The sequence below is a fragment of the Clytia hemisphaerica genome, unplaced genomic scaffold (assembly GCF_902728285.1).
Source record: "Clytia hemisphaerica strain Z4C2 unplaced genomic scaffold, Clytia hemisphaerica genome assembly, whole genome shotgun sequence".
NCBI classification, from domain to species: Eukaryota; Metazoa; Cnidaria; class Hydrozoa; order Leptothecata; family Clytiidae; genus Clytia; species Clytia hemisphaerica.
The window spans coordinates 185,504-205,344 of NW_027104310.1; the positions used below are offsets into that span (position 1 = coordinate 185,504).

At 35.3% G+C, this 19,841-nt stretch overlaps 2 protein-coding genes across 4 annotated transcripts in view; one reads left to right on the plus strand and one right to left on the minus strand.

Annotated features, from left to right (window-relative positions):
* Positions 1 to 19,841, minus strand: part of LOC136817535 (mutS protein homolog 5-like) — a 52,676-nt gene that overhangs the window by 26,389 nt on the left and 6,446 nt on the right. The gene's annotated exons all lie outside the window — the stretch shown is intronic.
* Positions 8,291 to 18,553, plus strand: LOC136817536 (kinesin light chain 1-like). The gene is made up of 3 exons (XM_067073863.1): positions 8,291 to 9,089; positions 11,179 to 12,215; positions 18,203 to 18,553. Exons 1-3 carry the CDS (start codon positions 8,477 to 8,479, stop codon positions 18,551 to 18,553), a joined length of 2,001 nt encoding a protein of 666 aa, XP_066929964.1. The 5' UTR covers positions 8,291 to 8,476.

A 19,841-nucleotide genomic window follows, 5' to 3' on the forward strand; every position in this document is an offset into this window, starting at 1 on the left:
CGCAAAGATTTAGCTTGGATTAAAAATAAATCATTAAGTTGGCACTTTTGATATAAAGATTGGAGGCTGGACATTTTCCATATCTTCAAAATTTAACAATCATAAAAAGCTCTCAAATTTCACTTAAAAAAAAACCTCTCATTTTTTTAAATTTCAAAACTTAGAAAAATACTTGGCACTTTCGATACTTCCATTTTTTCGGTATCCGATTTTTCTTGTCGAATATCTGTTTTATACAAATTATTATACTCAAGTTAACACCCCAGTAATAAATATTACGTTTACAGTTTTAGATATTCGAAAGGAAGTCAACCCTTTGGCGAAAAACGCCGCTGAAAAGCAAGAAACAATACAAAGCAAAGATATAGATGCAATAAAGGAGAAAGCAGATAATCTACGGAGAAATTGGAAGTACGCCGAAGCTATTCCTCTTTATGAAGATATTATTAAGAAACAAACTTTCACTTTGGGTGAAAATGACGCAGATACTCTGGATACCAGATACATGTTGGCTGGTTGTTATTACCAACGAAATGATTACCGAAAAGCCATACCAATTTTACAGGATGTAGGTGAGAAACGAACTACCACTTTAGGTGAAAACCACGTGGATACTCTGGATACCAGACACTGGTTGGCTCATTGTTATTCCAAACAAAATGATTACCAAAAAGCCACACCAATTTTCCAGGATGTAGGTGAGAAACAAGCTTTCACTTTAGGTGAAAACGACGAGGATACTCTGAATACCAGATACATGTTGGCTCGTTGTTATTACGATCAAAATGATTACCAAAAAGCCACACCAATTTTCCAGGATGTAGGTGAGAAACGAACTTTCACTTCGGGTGAAAAGAACCAGGATACTCTAAATACCAGATGCTGGTTGGCTCGTTGTTATTACCAACAAAAAGATTACCAAAAAGCCATACCAATTTTCCAGGATGTAGGTGAGAAACGAACTTTCACTTTAGGTGAAAACCACGAGGATACTCTAAATACCAGATACTGGTTGGCTCATTGTTATTACCAACAAAAAGATTACCAAAAAGCTATACCAATTTTCCAGGATGTAGGTGAGAAACGAACTTTCACTTCGGGTGAAAACAACCAGGATACTCTAAATACCAGATACTGGTTGGCTCGTTGTTATTACCAACAAAATGATTACCAAAAAGCCATACCAATTTTCCAGGATGTAGGTGAGAAACGAACTTTCACTTTAGGTGAGAACCACGAGGATACTCTGGATACCAGATACTGGTTGGCTCGTTGTTATTACGATCAAAATGATTATCGAAAAGCCATACCAATTTTCCAGGATGTAGGTGAGAAACGAACTTTCACTTTAGGTGAAAACCACGAGGATACTCTAAATACCAGAAACTGGTTGGCTCGTTGTTATTACCAACAAAATGATTACCAAAAAGCTATACCAATTTTCCAGGATGTAGGTGAGAAACGAATTTTCACTTTGGGTGAAAACCACGTGGATACTCTGAATACCAGAAACTGGTTGGCTCGTTGTTATTACCAACAAAATGATTACCAAAAAGCTATACCAATTTTCCAGGATGTAGGTGAGAAAGAAACTTTCACTTTGGGTGAAAACCACGAGGATACTCTAAATACCAGAAACTGGTTGGCTCTTTGTTATTACCAACAAAATGATTACCAAAAAGCTATACCAATTTTCCAGGATGTAGGTGAGAAACGAACTTTCACTTTGGGTGAAAACCACGTGGATACTCTGAATACCAGATACTGGTTGGCTCTTTGTTATTACGAACAAAATGATTACCAAAAAGCTATACCAATTTTCCAGGATGTAGGTGAGAAACGAACTTTCACTTTGGGTAAAAACAACCAGGATACTCTGCATAGCAGATATTGGTTGGCTGGTTGTTATTACCAACAAAAAGATTACCAAAAAGCCATACTTATACTAGAAGGACGTCCATTTAGGAAGACAAACCTCAACGTACTGGATTGGATCAACGAAAAGCAACCAATACTGTCGAAATACTACCAGGAACCTCCATTTTCCAAAGGCGAACGTTCACTTTGAAACCACGTCTCTGATAGTCCATATACGAAAAAAAAACGGTTATTTTTTTATACGGGACTAACTAGATAAATTTGTTTTTACGAGCTCGTAAAATATACCAATAAGGTAAATTTAGGTGACTTAAATAACTTGTTTATGTCGAAGGGTTTTTTTACTATTATAGTTGAACGATCACAGAGCACCGGGTTCAACTCGGAAAATCCGACCATTTTTGAAAGCTTCAGGCTCCGAAAGTATTTCTGACAGGCATGCAGAAATTCTCAGATTTCTAACTCAGCTGAAGTGAAAAAATTAAAGATGAGAACATAATTTCTATTTACTTTTAATCATACATTCTGTCATCATTTTTGTGGTAAAGTTTCATAGATATATCCCAATCGTTAGCAATTTAGTTAACATTATATAGATATATTTCAATCGTTAGCAGTAATTTAGTTAACATTTCATAGATGTATTTCAATCGTTAGCAGTAATTTAGTTAACATTTCATAGATATTTCAATCGATAGCAGTAATTTAGTTAACATTTCATAGATATTTCAATTGTTAGTAATTTAGTTAACATTTCATAGATATATTTCAATCGTTAGCAGTAATTTAGTTAACATTTCATAGATATATTTCAATCGTTGGCAGTAATTTAGTTAACATTTCATAGATGTATTTCAATCGTTAGTAATTTAGAAGTTAACATTTCATAGATATTTCAATTGTTAGTAATTTAGTTAACATTTCATAGATATTTCAATTGTTAGGGACAAGCTGGAGTTTTTACAAGCTCTAATGCGATTTGGTTGGTCGTTAGCCTCTAATAAAAACAATCTTATTACTTTTTCTAAAGAACGCGTCATATCTATTACTTCAAATGACCGATTAGTGAAGTATCTTATAAAAGCTCCAGCTCATCCCAATCGTTAGCAGTAATTTAGTTAACATTTCATAGATATTTCAATCGTTAGCAGTAATTTAGTTAACATTTCATAGATATATTTCAATCGTTAGCAATTTAATTAACATTTCATAGATATATTTCAATCGTTAGCAATTTAATTAACTTTTCATAGATATATTTCAATCGTTAGCAATTTAATTAACATTTCATAGATATTTCAATCGTTAGCAATTTAATTAACATTTCATAGATGTATTTCAATCGTTAGCAATTTAATTAACATTTCATAGATATATTTCAATCGTTAGCAATTTAGTTAACATTTCATAGATATATTTCAATCGTTAGCAGTAATTTAGTTAACATTTCATAGATATTTCAATCGTTAGCAGTAATTCAGTTAACATTTCATAGATATATTTCAATCGTTAGCAGTTTAGTTAACATTTCATAGATATTTCAATCGTTAGCAGTAATTCAGTTAACATTTCATAGATATATTTCAATCGTTAGCAATTTAATTAACATTTCATAGATATATTTCAATCGTTAGCAATTTAATTAACATTTCATAGATATATTTCAATCGTTAGCAATTTCATTTTCAATTTTAGCAATTTAATTAACATTTCATAGATATATTTCAATCGTTAGCAATTTAATTAACATTTCATAGATATATTTCAATCGTTAGCAATTTAATTAACATTTCATAGATGTATTTCAATCGTTAGCAATATCTTTAGCTTAATTTTTACAATTTATCCTAACTCCTTTTTTCGCGCCTGTCAATTTCATTATACACTCTTTTATAGTAACAATTTTATAAGAACAAGAGGCTGAAAATTGGCCAAAACCTAAGAACAAATTAAGAACAATCCTAAGCCTCAGATTTTAAACCCATTTTAAGTTTGAAAGTAAAGAAACTAAGCGTATTGAGAACATCGTAAGAACATCTAAGCCTAAAATTCCAAAAAAATAAGAACCTTTTTTTAAATTTAGTCTCAAGTTTTCAGTCCCCATGACCAAATTTTTGATACCTAAGCTAACATGGAAGATATTATATCATATTATTTTTGAATTAACTTTTAATAGATATTTCTAGGTCAATCAATGGGGTCTGTGAACGAGTTTATCTCGATTTTTCTCGAATTCCAATTTTGTTTTAGTTTCAAGCTTTGTTCTATCAATCTAGTTATCCTAATTCATTTTCTTTTTGCGTCTTTCAATTTCAATACATCTCAGAACGCACATTTGTTTTGACATACACCCACCTCAATCTAGCTTGTCCTTCAATTCCATGTTCCAATACTATAATAAGTTTTCTACCAAGCCCTTCTATTTCTCGTTACCCATTTCGACTTCTACAGATTTTTATTAACAAAATGTAATACTAATTGTCATATATGTATTTTTTCTTAGAATTTAATATTTTATGCTTTATTTTGACTTCTTTGATCCTAAATTGATACCAGTGCACTGAGCTCATAATCTAAGTTTTAAAATATCTCACTCGCTATATGCTATTTCAAATTTCTAAAACAGAGTCATATCTTTATTCAATTAAACCAAAGCCTTTTGTGTCTAGTAAGACCAGATCTCAATACATGGACAATATTATGTCAGGTTTTTTTCAGTTTATCTTTTACCATAGTTTTCGCCTTATACCATAAACTTACAACAATTCAGATTGCAAGGTCTTAATATTTCTAGATCAATTTTTTTTGTTTTTGCATCACCAGGCTCAATGCCCAGAATCCTTTGATTTCCAAGCCCGAATGGCGAAACTCGTGACACATATGAATAGGAAATTTCCTTTCGAAGCTACCTATTCCCTATCCAGAACGCCCACTCGTTTTTTTCGAAATTCTTTATTTTAACTATGATGAATTTTTCAAATAATATAGATTTATTTTACTCTTTATTATTTTAATAGGGATAAGAACCATTGTATAATATGAAACCCGAAGTATGTTAAATAAAATTTTATAAATAAAAAACAATGATGGGGATTGGGTACCACTACTACAAGAGTGTTGGTAATATACCAAACATTGTTGAGGGTTGCTCGTCTTGCTTTTGGCTTGCGAAAAACTAAATACTTTTCTACCATTGTTCGACTGTCATTATTACGGCATCAGTGTCCCTACACTTTTTTCATAGAACAAACTATATAAGAACATAAAGCTTCGATAGCCAAAATGCTAAGAACAAGTTAAGAACATTTTCAGGCTTTGCAGAATCTAAAATGGCCAATTTCTTAAGAAAATGGACAGAAATGATCACAAAATGGTGAAAATAAGAGGCTTTTAAAACTCAAAAAGTTAAGAACATCTGAAGTTTTCAAAATTTTTAGATGTTCTTATAAAAAGGACGTGTAGAGGCTGGGCAACACAATGTGTTGTTATTTTCCAGATCCTTTCTTCGTGAGGACCCAGTAGGGTGGACTTCATATCTTGAATACCTTATCGGTCAAAACTTAGTCGGCCTTAATTATTAGTCGGCCTTGTTTTAGTCGGCCTTAGTTATTAGTCGGCCCTAATTTTAGTCACCTCGTCAAAATTGAGTCACTGAGGGACGACTTATAATTAAGCTTTGGCAATTTCTAAATTTTTAGGCGACCCAAATTTTAGTCACCAAGCCAAAATTTAGTCACTTAGGGCCGACTAAGTTTTGGCCGATAAGGTATGTGATTAGAGGACAAATAGTCTGTTATATAACAGTCAGTTGAGAGTCATCCGGCCGCAAAAAAAAAATTTTTTATGCTGTCGAAGAAAAATTATTTTACGAACTGATTATTTCAGGTAAGTAAGCTCAAAAAAGCTGAACGTTTTCAATAAAACACAGAAGCTTTGTACCAGAGTAAGTTAGACAGTTCCCGTCGTCGCAAACCCCGGTTTATTAGCTTGCGTTTTTTTAAAGAACCTTGGGATGATAAAGATGGTATAGTAGATGGCCTTTAATTCTACCTTTAAGGGAAATTTGAATTAGTTTCAAAAACTTTGGACGTTCTTATAAAAAACACGTATATTATAAAACTACCTATTATTCAATGAGGCTTTATACGCTTTTTTCTTTATAAGAACAATTCTATAAGAACATGAGGTTGAAAATTGGCCGAAACCTAAGAACAAATTACGAACAATCCTATTCCTCAGATTTCAGAAATTCTTATAAAGTACTGATTTTAACAGATTTTAAACCCATTTTAAGTTTTTGAGTGAAGAAAGGTAGTAAGAATATCGTAAGAACATTAGTGATAAGTTGGAGATCTGATATTTCACAGAAAAGTGCTACCAAGGGGTATTTCGGGTCCCATATCTTCCGAAGAACTTTTCTGTTTGCCTTGAAATTTAAAAAACTTCTTAACCTAAGTTTGAACTACCACTGGTGTAAAAATGAACGTTATAGCGTAAGTAGAAAAAAAGTTCAAATTTTAAAATTGCAAATTTAACCGCTAAAAATCGCGAATTTTTGAACCAAAAATACATTCAAATATAGCGCTTTTGATTCTCTAAAACAAGCAAAATAAATTTCCATAATTATATATATTTGACTATCAAAAGTTACAGGCATTCTTGTTTCCACTGCCAATTATATCTGGACAGACTTTAAGACATTTTCTTGGTTCAATCTATTGGGAACATAGTATCGAAATTATTTTTTCAAATTTCAAAAGCTATGGGTGACTTTAACTTCTTTGAAGTAGGTAAGGTTAAAATTCTTAAGATTTTAATTATATCCTGCCCAGTTTTTTAAATTCAGCTGAAACTTTTACCATTAGAAAGAGAATATTATTGGCTTTCAGAAAATATATACTTTTGATGTATAAAAATTTGTTGTTCTAAAGATATGATCAATTAAAGAGAATGTGTCAAGGAAGGTGAACACACACCTTAACGAACGTGCATACCCTTAATCTTAACATTAATGATAGCTCAAAAACTTAAAAAAATTCGCATAAAGAATGTACAAAGAGAAAATGCCAGGGTGCAATAAATATCATGCAAGAGTACATTGAATATCATGCCAGGGTGCATAGAGTTTACGTCAGGGGCATAAAAAATTACAGTTAACATTACAAAGATTACAGGATGAGGGTATCCTGCCACCTTTGCTCAAATTTTTCATCCTTACGGTTTCTTTCAAACAGCCTAGTTTTCAGAGACAGTCTGGGCACCCTATTTTGACCACCGGGGTTTGGGAGATTTTGTCCGGGGGACTTAGAACTTTTGAACAAGAGGTTTAACTGTGTATCAATACTCAATACTGAAGTACTCAATTAATTAATCTATCTTATTGAAGAAGGAAAGATAAACAAGATATAAATAGTAGTTTAAAATAAGTATTATTTCATTGTATACCCGATTGTTTTCAGAGACAGTCTGGGCACCCTATTTTGACCACCGGGGTTTGGCAGGGCCCGCGCCACGATTTTGAAAGTGAGGGGGCCAACAAAAATATAGTTACTAAGGAGGCGCAACCATGGTTTGCGCCGACGGGGCGGAAAATTTTCGATTTTGACCTGTCTTATTTGGCTAAAACAGCTTCCTTTTTGTTCTGATTTTCTGAAAGAAAACTGTTAAGTTTGTTCGTTTAAAACAAAAGAGTATAATTAGACTTATTTAAGTGTCCATCTGTCCCCTTTTAGAAAGGTTCTAAACGTTTTTATTTGGCACGCGCACAGAAAAGAAAAAATTAATTAGGTGAAAAGAAATTGTTTATTTTGCTTTGCAAAAAAGTGGGCCCTGTTTGGGAGTTTTTGTCCGGGGGACTTAGAACTTTTGAGCAAGAGGTTTCTGTGTATCAATACTGAAGTACTCAATTAATTAATCTATCTTATTGAAAAAGGAAATATAGACAAGATATAAATAGTAGTTTAAAATAAGTATTATTTCATTGTATATTTATCACTGTTGTAGCAAGGTTTATATGTGTAATAGGGAAAAATAATTGTTTTTTTGAGAGCCTTCGGTTCAACCACTTACGGTTCAACCACTTACTATCATAATACATTGTGGAAGCTGTCTCGTGTTAAATACTGATACTGCGAGTCTTTATTTCCTTTTTTATCTTAAAGGAATTATACGGTGTTATATACACCCGACTCGTCTGAAACTGATGTCAGCAAAATTTTAATGAAAGAGACCATTCAAATTTGTAAATAAATGGAAGAAAAAAATCTTGCTCCACATTTTTCTTTATTCATTACAAAAGATTCTATTTATTTCAATCTGCTGAATCAACATACATTATAACTATGTAAAAGGTCAATGGCTTTAAGGCCTTAACAGTGCTCTTCAAATTAGAATAAATAAGGTTATTTTCGATTCGAAGATAAGAAAATAAACTGGTTCTTATAAAAAAGCGTCATATAGAATGAAGGACTAAAACCTCTTATATTTTTTTTAAGTAGAGTCAACGATAGAATGTTCTCAAATTTCTTGTTTGCACAAAGCGGGAGAGAAACAAGCTTATTATTCCTTTGTTTATAAAGGACGTCTTCTCGTATAATGAATGTCATTTACGGTTTATGAGGTGAAAGTGGAAATTTTGAGCGAAGTAGGAATCAAGCATAGACGATTGTTCAAGATGGCTGCCGCTTCTACATCATCTGAAAAACTCAATTCTTGTGTAAAAACAGATGTATTTTTATCTCACGATTGGGGTGAAGATGGTATAACTAATCACAAAAAGGTCGAGAAAATCAACGAGGCGATCAAAGGATTGGGATACGTGACTTGGTTCGACAATGAACGAATGGTTGGTAACGTACGAGAACAAATGGCAAACGGGATCGAAAACACCAAATGTTTTATTGCTTTCATTACAAAACGTTATCACAACAAAGTGGTCTTCGGTACTGATAGAGATAATTGTCGAGTTGAATTCGATTTTGCCAGCATGAAAGTCCCAATGGTAGCTGTACTTCTTGATCCATCGATGAAAAACCCTCATGATTGGAAAGGGAATCTAGGATTAACACTAGCAACCAAATTATATATTGACTTGTCTGGTGACATCAATGATGAAAAGTATTTGACGAATCAACTCAAACTTCTGGAAAAAGATTTGACGTCTAAAAGAATCTTCCCAAATAAATTAGAAGAGACAACGAATGAATTGAAAGGTAATTTTTTGTCTCGTTTTGTAGAAATTGTATCGATAAAGGCCAGCAAAACTAAGTTTTTAAGCTTCATGAAAACTATAACCATCAACTAAATTATTTTTCTCCTGATAACTACTTTAACTTTGATTATAAACATAGTCGAACGTGCGCATCGCACTTGGGCTCAACTTTGGCAGCTTTAAATTATTAATAGGCCAGATTGTGGCCAAACAAACACAAAAAGTATTGCCCAGGCCCTATAAATATTTCATATTTCACCCAAGGAATAAGTCTGTCAAATTTGTATTGAATAAAACTTGTATTTTCTTCGTGTAAAATAAGAAATATAACATTTTTGAACGCATTTTTAGCCAATCAAAATGCTAATATTTTTCATGTTGGTTGACGATTACTAAAATTGTTATATACCTGTAGGCAAAAACAGCCACTGAATAATTTCTCATACACCGTGTTTAATACAGACTACGGTAGATTCCTTTGTTCAAATTCAGGACCTGCCTGAATGATAGCAAGATGCGCAATGGTAAAACTTCAAATTAATTCGCTGGAAGACAGAATCAAGTAAAGCAGGGCCAAATTTAGAGGTTTTTGGATCACTCGTTGACCAAAAATGGTCAAAAAACGGTCAAAAACGGTCACAATCTTAAAATAGTGGATTTTGTCAAATTTTTCCATTTTTTTGACTTTTTGGCTTAAAAGTCCGCTGGAAAGACTTACTTTTGATTTTTTTTTTTTGCTTGACCATGAAGCCCAATCCAATTCCTACGAGTTAGACCAAAAATGACAATTTCTAAATCAAACTGGGCATTACATGAGAGCTTCGCCCTCCTACATAGCCCATGTCTGATATAAACGACATTGGCACTTAAAGGGTTAACTTTGATTATAAACATACGAGTAAAAGTGTGATAAATAGTTTAACTGGTTAAAATTTCGAGCGGCTCATTTAAACATGTCGATTTCATTGTATTCACTTTGATTACAAATATATTTGAAATCATTTTCCTCCATTGTCTGTTTATTATTCCGTCATTCATTTACAATTTTACGTTTTTATGATAAGGACACTTCTTTCATTCATGCTCCCGCTATCGATATCTAAAAATATCCGAAATGCGAAATTTTACTAATGGAAGTATCGAAAGTGCCAAGTATTTTTCTTAATTTTGAAAATTAAAAAAATGAGAAATTTCATAAATTTCAAATTCAAAATTGAAAGATCACCTAAATTTGCAATTCTGTCAAATTTGAAGACAGTTCCTTGTATCAAAAGTGCCAAAGCAATTATTGATGATTTCAAACTGTAGTTTTTATGCTTTTTTTCATTGCATCGAAATTTGAAAATTAATTTTATGAACTCAGTTGAAGTATCTGGATGTTATGGGGAATTCCCGCTTTGTTCTTGTAGTAATTCCTCAAGCAGAGTTAATGGGATCATTGATGGGGTCAAAATCATCCTCAACTAAACTGTCCTATGAAAGTCACATCCTTATCATGTTTGCTTAAAATGGTTTAATAGATAATGTTTTAGTCAAAAACAGAGCACGAAATGTTACCATAAAGGGTCCTATCTAAAGTTTTATTGTTCTGGTATTTAGGGTAGGGCAGAACTTCTAGACGTGTGTCAATTTCTCAAAGAATACAATTAACCCATGATCACTGGGTATTCAACCAATGAAAGTATTGTAAATTCCTTAAATTTCATGGAAAGCTACAACTTACAAAGGACATGGCGATTAAACATTTGTAAACTACATGGTTTGAACAGTACGGGTTCTGCAGAAAAATCGCAAAGTGGTCAAGTAAACAGTGAGGGACAGAAACACAATTAAACTTCCAAAAATAAAAAGAAAACTTTAAGAAACTATCAAAGATTTAGCTTGGATTAAAAATAAATCATTACCTTCAAAATTTCAAAATCGTAAAAAGATCTCAAATTTCATTTAAAAAAATTTCAAAACTTAGAAAAATACTTGGTACTTTCGATACTTCCATTTTTTCGGTATCCGATTTTTATTGTCGAATATCTGTTTTATACAAAATTATTATACTCAAGTTAACACCCCAGTAACAAATATTACGCTTACAGTTTTAGATATTCGAAAGGAAGAGAACCCTTTGGGGAAGAACGCTGTTGAAAATCAAGAAACAATACCGGATGAAAGAATTGAGGAAATGAAGGGGAAAGCAGATAATCTACTGAAAAATGGGGAGTGGGCCGAAGCTATTCCTCTTTATGAAGATATTATTAAGAAACAAACTACCACTTTGGGTGAAAACCACGAGGCTACTCTGACTACCAGATCCTTTTTGGCTTTTTGTTATCACGAACAAAAAGATTACCAAAAAGCTAAACAAATTCTCCAGGATGTAGGTGAGAAACAAAGTTCCACTTTGGGTGAAAACCACGAGGCTACTCTAAATACCAGATTCTTGTTGGCTGGTTGTTATTACCAACTAAATGATTACCAAAAAGCTATACCAATTTTCCAGGATGTAGGTGAGAAACAAAGTTCCACTTTGGGTGAAAACCACGAGGCTACTCTAAATACCAGATTCTTGTTGGCTCATTGTTATTACGATCAAAATGATTACCAAAAAGCTAAACAAATTCTCCAGGATGTAGGTGAGAAACAAAGTTCCACTTTGGGTGAAAACCACGAGGCTACACTGACTACCAGATTCTTGTTGGCTCATTGTTATAACGATCAAAAAGATTACCAAAAAGCTAAACAAATTCTCCAGGATGTAGGTGAGAAACAAAGTTCCACTTTGGGTGAAAACCACGAGGCTACTCTAAATACCAGATTCTTGTTGGCTGGTTGTTATTACCAACTAAATGATTACCAAAAAGCTATACCAATTTTCCAGGATGTAGGTGAGAAACAAAGTTCCACTTTGGGTGAAAACCACGAGGCTACTCTAAATACCAGATTCTTGTTGGCTCATTGTTATTACGATCAAAATGATTACCAAAAAGCTAAACAAATTCTCCAGGATGTAGGTGAGAAACAAAGTTCCACTTTGGGTGAAAACCACGAGGCTACACTGACTACCAGATTCTTGTTGGCTCATTGTTATAACGATCAAAAAGATTACCAAAAAGCTAAACAAATTCTCCAGGATGTAGGTGAGAAACAAAGTTCCACTTTGGGTGAAAACCACGAGGCTACTCTAAATACCAGATTCTTGTTGGCTCATTGTTATCTATATACTAAAAGTCTAATTTTCTATGAGCCGTGGGGTGGCCATTATGGATTTTTTTTCCAAGTTTCTTTTTAAATCGAGCTCCGAGCGGGAAAACAGTACAGTGTTCTTTTTTCGAGGCGGAGTACGTTTCTTTTGAGATACGTCACCGGAAAACATGCCTACGGTTCCTTGCCGATCGGGAAACGTCGCCCGGTTCGGAAGCGTATCTCCGTTTTCAAAATTCTACTTTACTGGTAATTTTCGTAAAAGTAAATAAAACCAGATAGAAGCAAGAAGCTCTTTGGTTTTTTAATATTGATTGATTGATCTGGTCTCTCTGCTCTGGTCACTGGTGCCATCGTTTGTACATGGATAGGGAATGGTCTAATGGTCATGGTATCCTGTTTCTTGAATAGAGAACATTTTGTTATGGATTTGTACAGTTGTTCTTCAGAAATTATTATGGCATATGGGGCTTATTGCAACCAACCATCTTAACAAAATGAACAAAGACCAAAGACCGACCAATGGAAACAATTGAGAGTGGCATATTTTTGCTGCATGGTAATACATCCAAGTAATTTGGTTGTCTTTGTAGGCGGCAATCACAAATATGTTCATTTCCACGGCGGACCGACCGACCGACCGACCGACCGACCGACCGACCGACTCACTTTTTAGATCGACCGACTCACTTTTTAGATCGACCGACCGCCTCACTTTGGAGACCGACCGACTGCCTCACTTTGTAGACCGACCGACCGCCTCACTTTGTAGACCGACTCACTTTGTAGACCGACTCACTTTTTAGACCGACAGACCGCCTCATTTTGTAGACCGACCGACTGCTTCACTTTGTAGACCGACCAACCGCTGCTTCACTTTGTAGACCGACCGACCGCCTCACTTTGTAGACTGACCGACCGCCTCACTTTGTAGACCGACCGACCGCTTCACTTTGTAGACCGACCGCCTCACTTTGTAGACCGACCGACCGCCTCACTTTGTAGACCGACCGACCGACTCACGTTTTAGACCGACCAACCGACTCACTTTTTTAGGCCGACTGACCGACTCACGTTTTAGACCGACCGACCGACTCACTTTTTAGACCGACCGACCGACCGACTCACTTTTTGAACCGACCGACTGACTCACGTTTTAGACCGACCGACCGACTCACATTTTAGACCGACCGACCGACTCACATTTTAGACCCAACGAGGACGCAAAATGAAGATATTTGTGATTGCCGCCTTATACGTTTCTCTTTGATACTTTACTTTGCTTGCGGGCTGTGCTGCGCAAGAAGAAGCAGCAACAATGAATATTTGGTACGTACAATAGTGTACATTATCTGAAACGTATGGTTGAATATCATTGACAATGACTATATATTAGACTTTTTCCTTATCACAATGTTGTTGTTTAACCAAGAACTCTAGAACAATGATAAGCAAAATTAAAAATACACTTTCACTTTATTTTCCATCATTTTTATTATGTTGTAAATAGGAAAAGGTTATAGTTATTGACACCATCATATCTAATTTCATTCAGATTTATACACATTAAATTTATCAATAGCACCTCTTCAATTAACATTAAACCTCATTATAAAAATATTGAAGAAGCAGCAACAATGAATATTTTGATATATTTTCATTTTTTACCCTACCAGTTTTTTGCCCTCCCTAAATTCATGTTTTCTGTCTAAATGATTTTGGCCTTCGAGCTTAGCTTCTTCCTTTTAAAGTATTCAGTTATTAATCATTATATGTCTATATAAAAAGTAAAATGGTTTAAATCGGGAGGGAAAAATTGGGAAAATAAACTTTTTCTAATTTTTGTTCCTTGTGTTTTGTTTATATCGGGAATCCGCCATTTTTCTTTAAATCCGTTCACATAGCAACGTGATAGACCGTATATTTTATAGCCCGGGCTTTTACGGAAGATAGCTAAGAAACTCAACAAGGCGATATCTCGAGATTGGAAAGGAGTTAAGGCCGGTCTCCACTTGCGCGCGCTTCAATCGCTCTTCTTCGAGCAGAGCTTCCACGCTATTGGTCAAAAGAAAAATGAAGCAACTCCATTGGTGCGATATGACGTAACGGTCGCGCGCTTGAAAAAAAAGTTGAAATACATTCAACTTTTTTTCCAAGCGCGCGCTGCGTTTTTATGACGTAATCTTTTCTCCAAGCAAAAACGATTGAAGCCAAAGTTGCGATCACAGCGCGCGCAAGTGGGGACCGGCCTTTAAGAGATGGTTGACCCCTCATTGGATCGGGAATTTAATAGAGAATAAGTTGGGAAAGGTAAGAGTGGGTATAAAGAGACTTTCGAAAATAAATATAATCGGGCATCTTTGGCCCGATGACGTCATCAGAACCTAATAAAAAATAGAATATCTAAAGTTTGCGAAGGATTTAAGCAATGGTTGACCCCTCATATTGTATCGGAAATCATCGACAGAATCTTTTCGGTAAATGACAAATTGATTTCAGTCAAGTAAAACATTTATTACCCTTTCAATGACGTCATTTAGGACCCAAATGACGTCACAAAACATTAAATTTACGATTTTTCGAGTTTTGATTGGTCTTCTTTTTCTTGAGTGACAATTTTTGTTATTTGGGATTAAATCAGTCAAAAGTTTCCCCTTTACTATCCAAGGGGCTTTTGATGTGTTCAACAACACTCTACTCGGCGGGTGCGACGCCGGGTGACGGCTAGTCTATATACTAAAAGTCTAATTCTCTATGAGCCGTGGGGGAGCCATTATGGATTTTTGAGATGGGGGTTCGAGAGTTACGTGACCGATTTTGGTTGGTTGTTTGGTTGGATGGGTGGTTGAAAACGAAAGCGAAAGTGGTCAGGGGAAGAGTGTGGAAATTAGCGTTTTTGTGAAGAAGTCGTTGCAGTGCAAATCTTTCGCAAATTTAAAAACCCACTTTCCCGTGGAAATAATTGACGTTTTTTGGTTTTTTGGGACCCTTGGGGCATAAGCTACCCGTTGACCGCAAAAATTTCAAAATTCGCGAATTGACCGTTGACAACATTAGGGGTAAAGAGACCCAATGACGTCACAGATTTGGGAAAAACTTCAAAATGCGATATCTCGAGTTTGAAAAGGAGTTGGGAGGTCGGTGACCCCTCATTGGATCGATAATTTTATGGAGAATAAGATGGGAGGGGTTATGAAGCTTGAGTGCGACTTTAAAATTTGGCTGAACTTTTAGGCGTTTTCAGTTCATGACGTCATCAAAAAAGAAAATACGTGATATCTCGAGATTGGAAAAGAGTTATGAGATGGTTGACCCCTCATTGGATCAGAAATTTAAAGGAGAATAATTTGGGAGGGTAAGAGTGGGTATATAGAAACTTTCAAAAATAAATATATTCAAATTGAGGCTTTTTCGGTCCGATGACGTCATCAAAACCTTAAAAATACAATATCTCGAGTTTGATAAGGGTTTAAGCAATGGTCGACCCCTCATTGGATCGGAAATCATCAAGAGAATCTTTTCAGTCAATAAAGAAATACTTTCATAGGAGTAAAAAGTTGATTACCCTTTCGATGACGTCACTTAGGGCCAAAATGACGTCACCAAACATAAATTATGCGATTTTTCAAGCTTCGATTATTGATAAGTGGTAATATTTCGTTTTTTCGGCTTACAATATACAAATCAGATCTTTTTACCCTCCCCCACCATCCAAAGGGCTTTTGATGTGTTCAACAACACTCTACTCGGCGGGTGCGACGCCGGGTGACGGCTAGTCTATATACTAAAAGTCTAATTCTCTATGAGCCGTGGGGTGGCCATTATGGATTTTTGAGATGGGGGTTCGAGAGTTACGTGACCGATTTTGGTTGGATGGATGGATGGGTGGTTGAAAACGAAAGCGAAAGTGGTCAGGGGAAGAGTGAAAATTAGCGTTTTTTTAAAGAAGTCGTTGCAGTGCAAATCTTTCGCAAATTTAAAAACCCACTTTCCCGTGGAAATAATTGACGTTTTTTAGCTTTTTGGGACCCTTGGGGCATAAGCTACCCGTTGACCGCAAAAATTTCAAAATTCGCGAAATTGACCGTTGACAACATTAGGGGTAAAGGGACCCAATGACGTCACAGATTTGGGAAAAACTTGAAGATGCGATATCTCGAGTTTGAAAAGGAGTTGGGAGGTCGGTGACCCCTCTTTCGATCGAGAATTCTATGGCGAATAAGATGGAAGGGGTTATAAGGCTTGAAAGTGACTTTGAAATTTGGCTTAAATTTTAGGCGTTTTCAATTGATGACGTCATCAAAACAGGAAAAATGCAATAATATTGCCAATATCTCGAGATTGGAAAGGAGTTAGGAGATGGTTGACCCCTCATCGGATCGGAAATTTAATGGAGAATAAGTTGGCAGGGGTAAAAGTGGGTATATAGAAACTTTCAAAAGTAAATGTATTCAAATTGGGGCCATTTTGAGTCCGATGACGTCATCAAAACCTAGAAAATACAATATCTCGAGTTTGATAAGGATTTAAGCAATGGTTGACCCCTCATTGGATCGGAAATCATCAAGAGAATCTTTTCAGTCAATGAAGAAATAATTTCAGTGGAGTGAAAAGTTTATTACCCTTTCGATGACGTCGCTTAGGTCCTAAATGACGTCACCAAACATAAAATATGTGATTTTTCAAGCTTCAATCATTGATAAGTGGTAATATTTCGTTTTTTCGGCTTAGAATTCAATCTTATTACCCTCCCCCACCATCCAAAGGGCTTTTGATGTGTTCAACAACACTCTACTCGGCGGGTGCGACGCCGGGTGACGGCTAGTCTATATACTAAAAGTCTAATTCTCTATGAGCCGTGGGGGAGCCATTATGGATTTTTGAGATGGGGGTTCGAGAGCTACGTGACCGATTTTTTGGTTGGATGGATGGATGGGTGGTTGAAAACGAAAGCGAAAGTGGTCAAGGGAAGAGTGAAAATTAGCGTTTTTTTAAAGAAGTCGTTGCAGTGCAAATCTTTCGCAAATTTAAAAACCCACTTTCCCGTGGAAATAATTGACGTTTTTTGTTTTTTTGGGACCCTTGGGGCACAAGCTACCCGTTCACCGCAAAAATTCCAAAATTCGCGAATTGACCGTTGACAACATTAGGGGTAGAGGACCCAATGACGTCACAAATTTGGGAAAAACTTCAAAATGCGATATCTCGAGTTTGAAAAAGAGTTGGGAGGTCGGTGACCCCTCATTGGATCGAGAATTTTATGGAGAATAAGATGGGAGGGTTTATATAGCTTGAGTATGACTTTAAAATTTGGCTGAAAATTCAGGCGTTTTCAGTTGATGACGTCATCAAAATAGAAAAAATGGGATATCTCGAGATTGGAAAGGAGTTTGGAGGTCATTGACCCCTCATTGGATCGGAAATTTATGGAGAACAAGTTGGGAGGGATAAGAGTGGGTATATAGAAACTCTCAAAAATAAATGTATTCAAATTGAGGCATTTTGGGTCCGATGACGTCATCAAAACCTTAAAAATACAATATCTCGAGTTTGATAAGGATTTAAGCAATGGTTGACCCCTCATTGGATCGGAAATCATCAAGAGAATCTTTTGGATGAATGACAAATTGATTTCAGTGAAGTAAAAAGTTTATTACCCTTTCGATGACGTCACTTAGGGCCAAAATGACGTCACCAAACATGAAATATGCGGTTTTCCGAGTTTTGATTAGTGAAAAGTGGTAATATTTTGTTCTTTGGGCTTACAATATACAAATCAGATCTTTTTACCTTCCCGCCGTGCCCCACCATCCAAAGGGCTTTTGATGTGTTCAACAACACTCTACTCGGCGGGTGCGACGCCGGGTGACGGCTAGTTACCAACTAAATGATTACCAAAAAGCTATACCAATTTTCCAGGATGTAGGTGAGAAACAAAGTTCCACTTTGGGTGAAAACCACGAGGCTACTCTAAATACCAGATTCTTGTTGGCTCATTGTTATTACGATCAAAATGATTACCAAAAAGCCACACCAATTTTCCAGGATGTAGGTGAGAAACAAAGTTCCACTTTGGGTGAAAACCACGAGGCTACTCTGACTACCAGATTCTTGTTGGCTCATTGTTATTACGATCAAAAAGATTACCAAAAAGCTAAACAAATTCTCCAGGATGTAGGTGAGAAACAAAGTTCCACTTTGGGTGAAAACCACGACGATACTGTTCGAAGCAAGGGACTCTTAAAAGCTTGCAATGAATTGATTAACTAGTAAAATACCAATACATTTTGACTTCATATTTTTAGTTTCATAGTTTTATTGTCGTTTTTTGAATTATCGAACGTGCACACCGCATCGGGTTCAACTAGAGCAAAAATGCCAGCTAAATCCGACCATTTTTGAATACTATAGGCTGCCCAAAGTATTTTTGACAGGCAGGCAGAAATTCTCAGATTTCTAACTCAACTGAAGTGAAAAAATTGAAGTTAAGAACATAATTTCCATTTACTTTTAATCATACATTCTGTCATCATTTTTGTGGTAACATTTCATAGATATATTTCAACCGCTAGCGAATTAGTTAACATTTCATAGATATATTTCAATCGCTAGCGAATTAGTTAACATTTCATAGATATATTTCAATCACTAGCGAATTAGTTAACATTTCATAGATATATTTCAATCGCTAGCGAATTAGTTAACATTTCATAGATATATTTCAATCGCTAGCGAATTAATTAACATTTCATAGATATATTTCAATCGCTAGCGAATTAGTTAAGGTCTTAATATTTCTAGATCAATATTTTTTGTTTTTGCGTCACCAGGTTCAGTGCCTAGAATCTGTATCTTACTCGTTTTTTTTGAAATTCTTTATTTTCACTATGATGAAGTTTTCAAATAATATTGATTTATTTTACTTTTAATTATTTTAATAGGGATGAGAACCATTGTATATATGGAACCCGAAGTATGTTAAATAAAATTTTAAAAACAATGATGGGGATTGGGCACCACTACTACAAGAGTGTGGGTAATATACCAGACATTGTTGAGGGCTGCTCGTCCTGCTCTAGGCATGCGAGAAACTAAAAGCTTTCCCACATTGTTCGACTGTCATTATTATGGCATCAGTGTCCCTACACTTTTTTCATAAAAACAAACTATATAAGAACATAAAGCTTCGATAGCCAAAATGCTAAGAACAAGTTAAGAACATTTTCAGGCTTTGCAGAATCTAAAATGGCCAATTTCTTAAGAAAATGGACAGAAATGATCACAAAATGGTGAAAAAAAGAGGCTTTTAAAACTAAAAAAGTTAAAAACATTTGAAGCTTTCAAAAAATTTAGATGTTCTTATAAAAAGGACGTGTAGAGGCTGGGCAACACAATGTGTTGTTATTTTCCAGATCCTTTCTTCGTGAGGACCCAGTAGGGTGGACTTCATATCTTGAATACCTTATCGGTCAAAACTTAGTCGGCCTTAGCTATTAATCGGTCTTAATTATTAGTCGGCCCTAATTTTAGTCACCTCGTCAAAATTGAGTCACTGAGG

Excerpts from the sequence above, each read along its gene's own strand:
- LOC136817536 (XM_067073863.1), top strand. The coding sequence starts at position 8,477 with ATGTCATTTACGGTTTATGAGGTGAAAGTGGAAATTTTGAGCGAAGTA. Across the intron at positions 9,090-11,178 it reads GACAACGAATGAATTGAAAG|TTTTAGATATTCGAAAGGAA; the intron begins GTAATTTTTTGT and ends TTACGCTTACAG. Across the intron at positions 12,216-18,202 it reads CTAAACAAATTCTCCAGGAT|GATGTAGGTGAGAAACAAAG; the intron begins GTAGGTGAGAAA and ends CCAATTTTCCAG.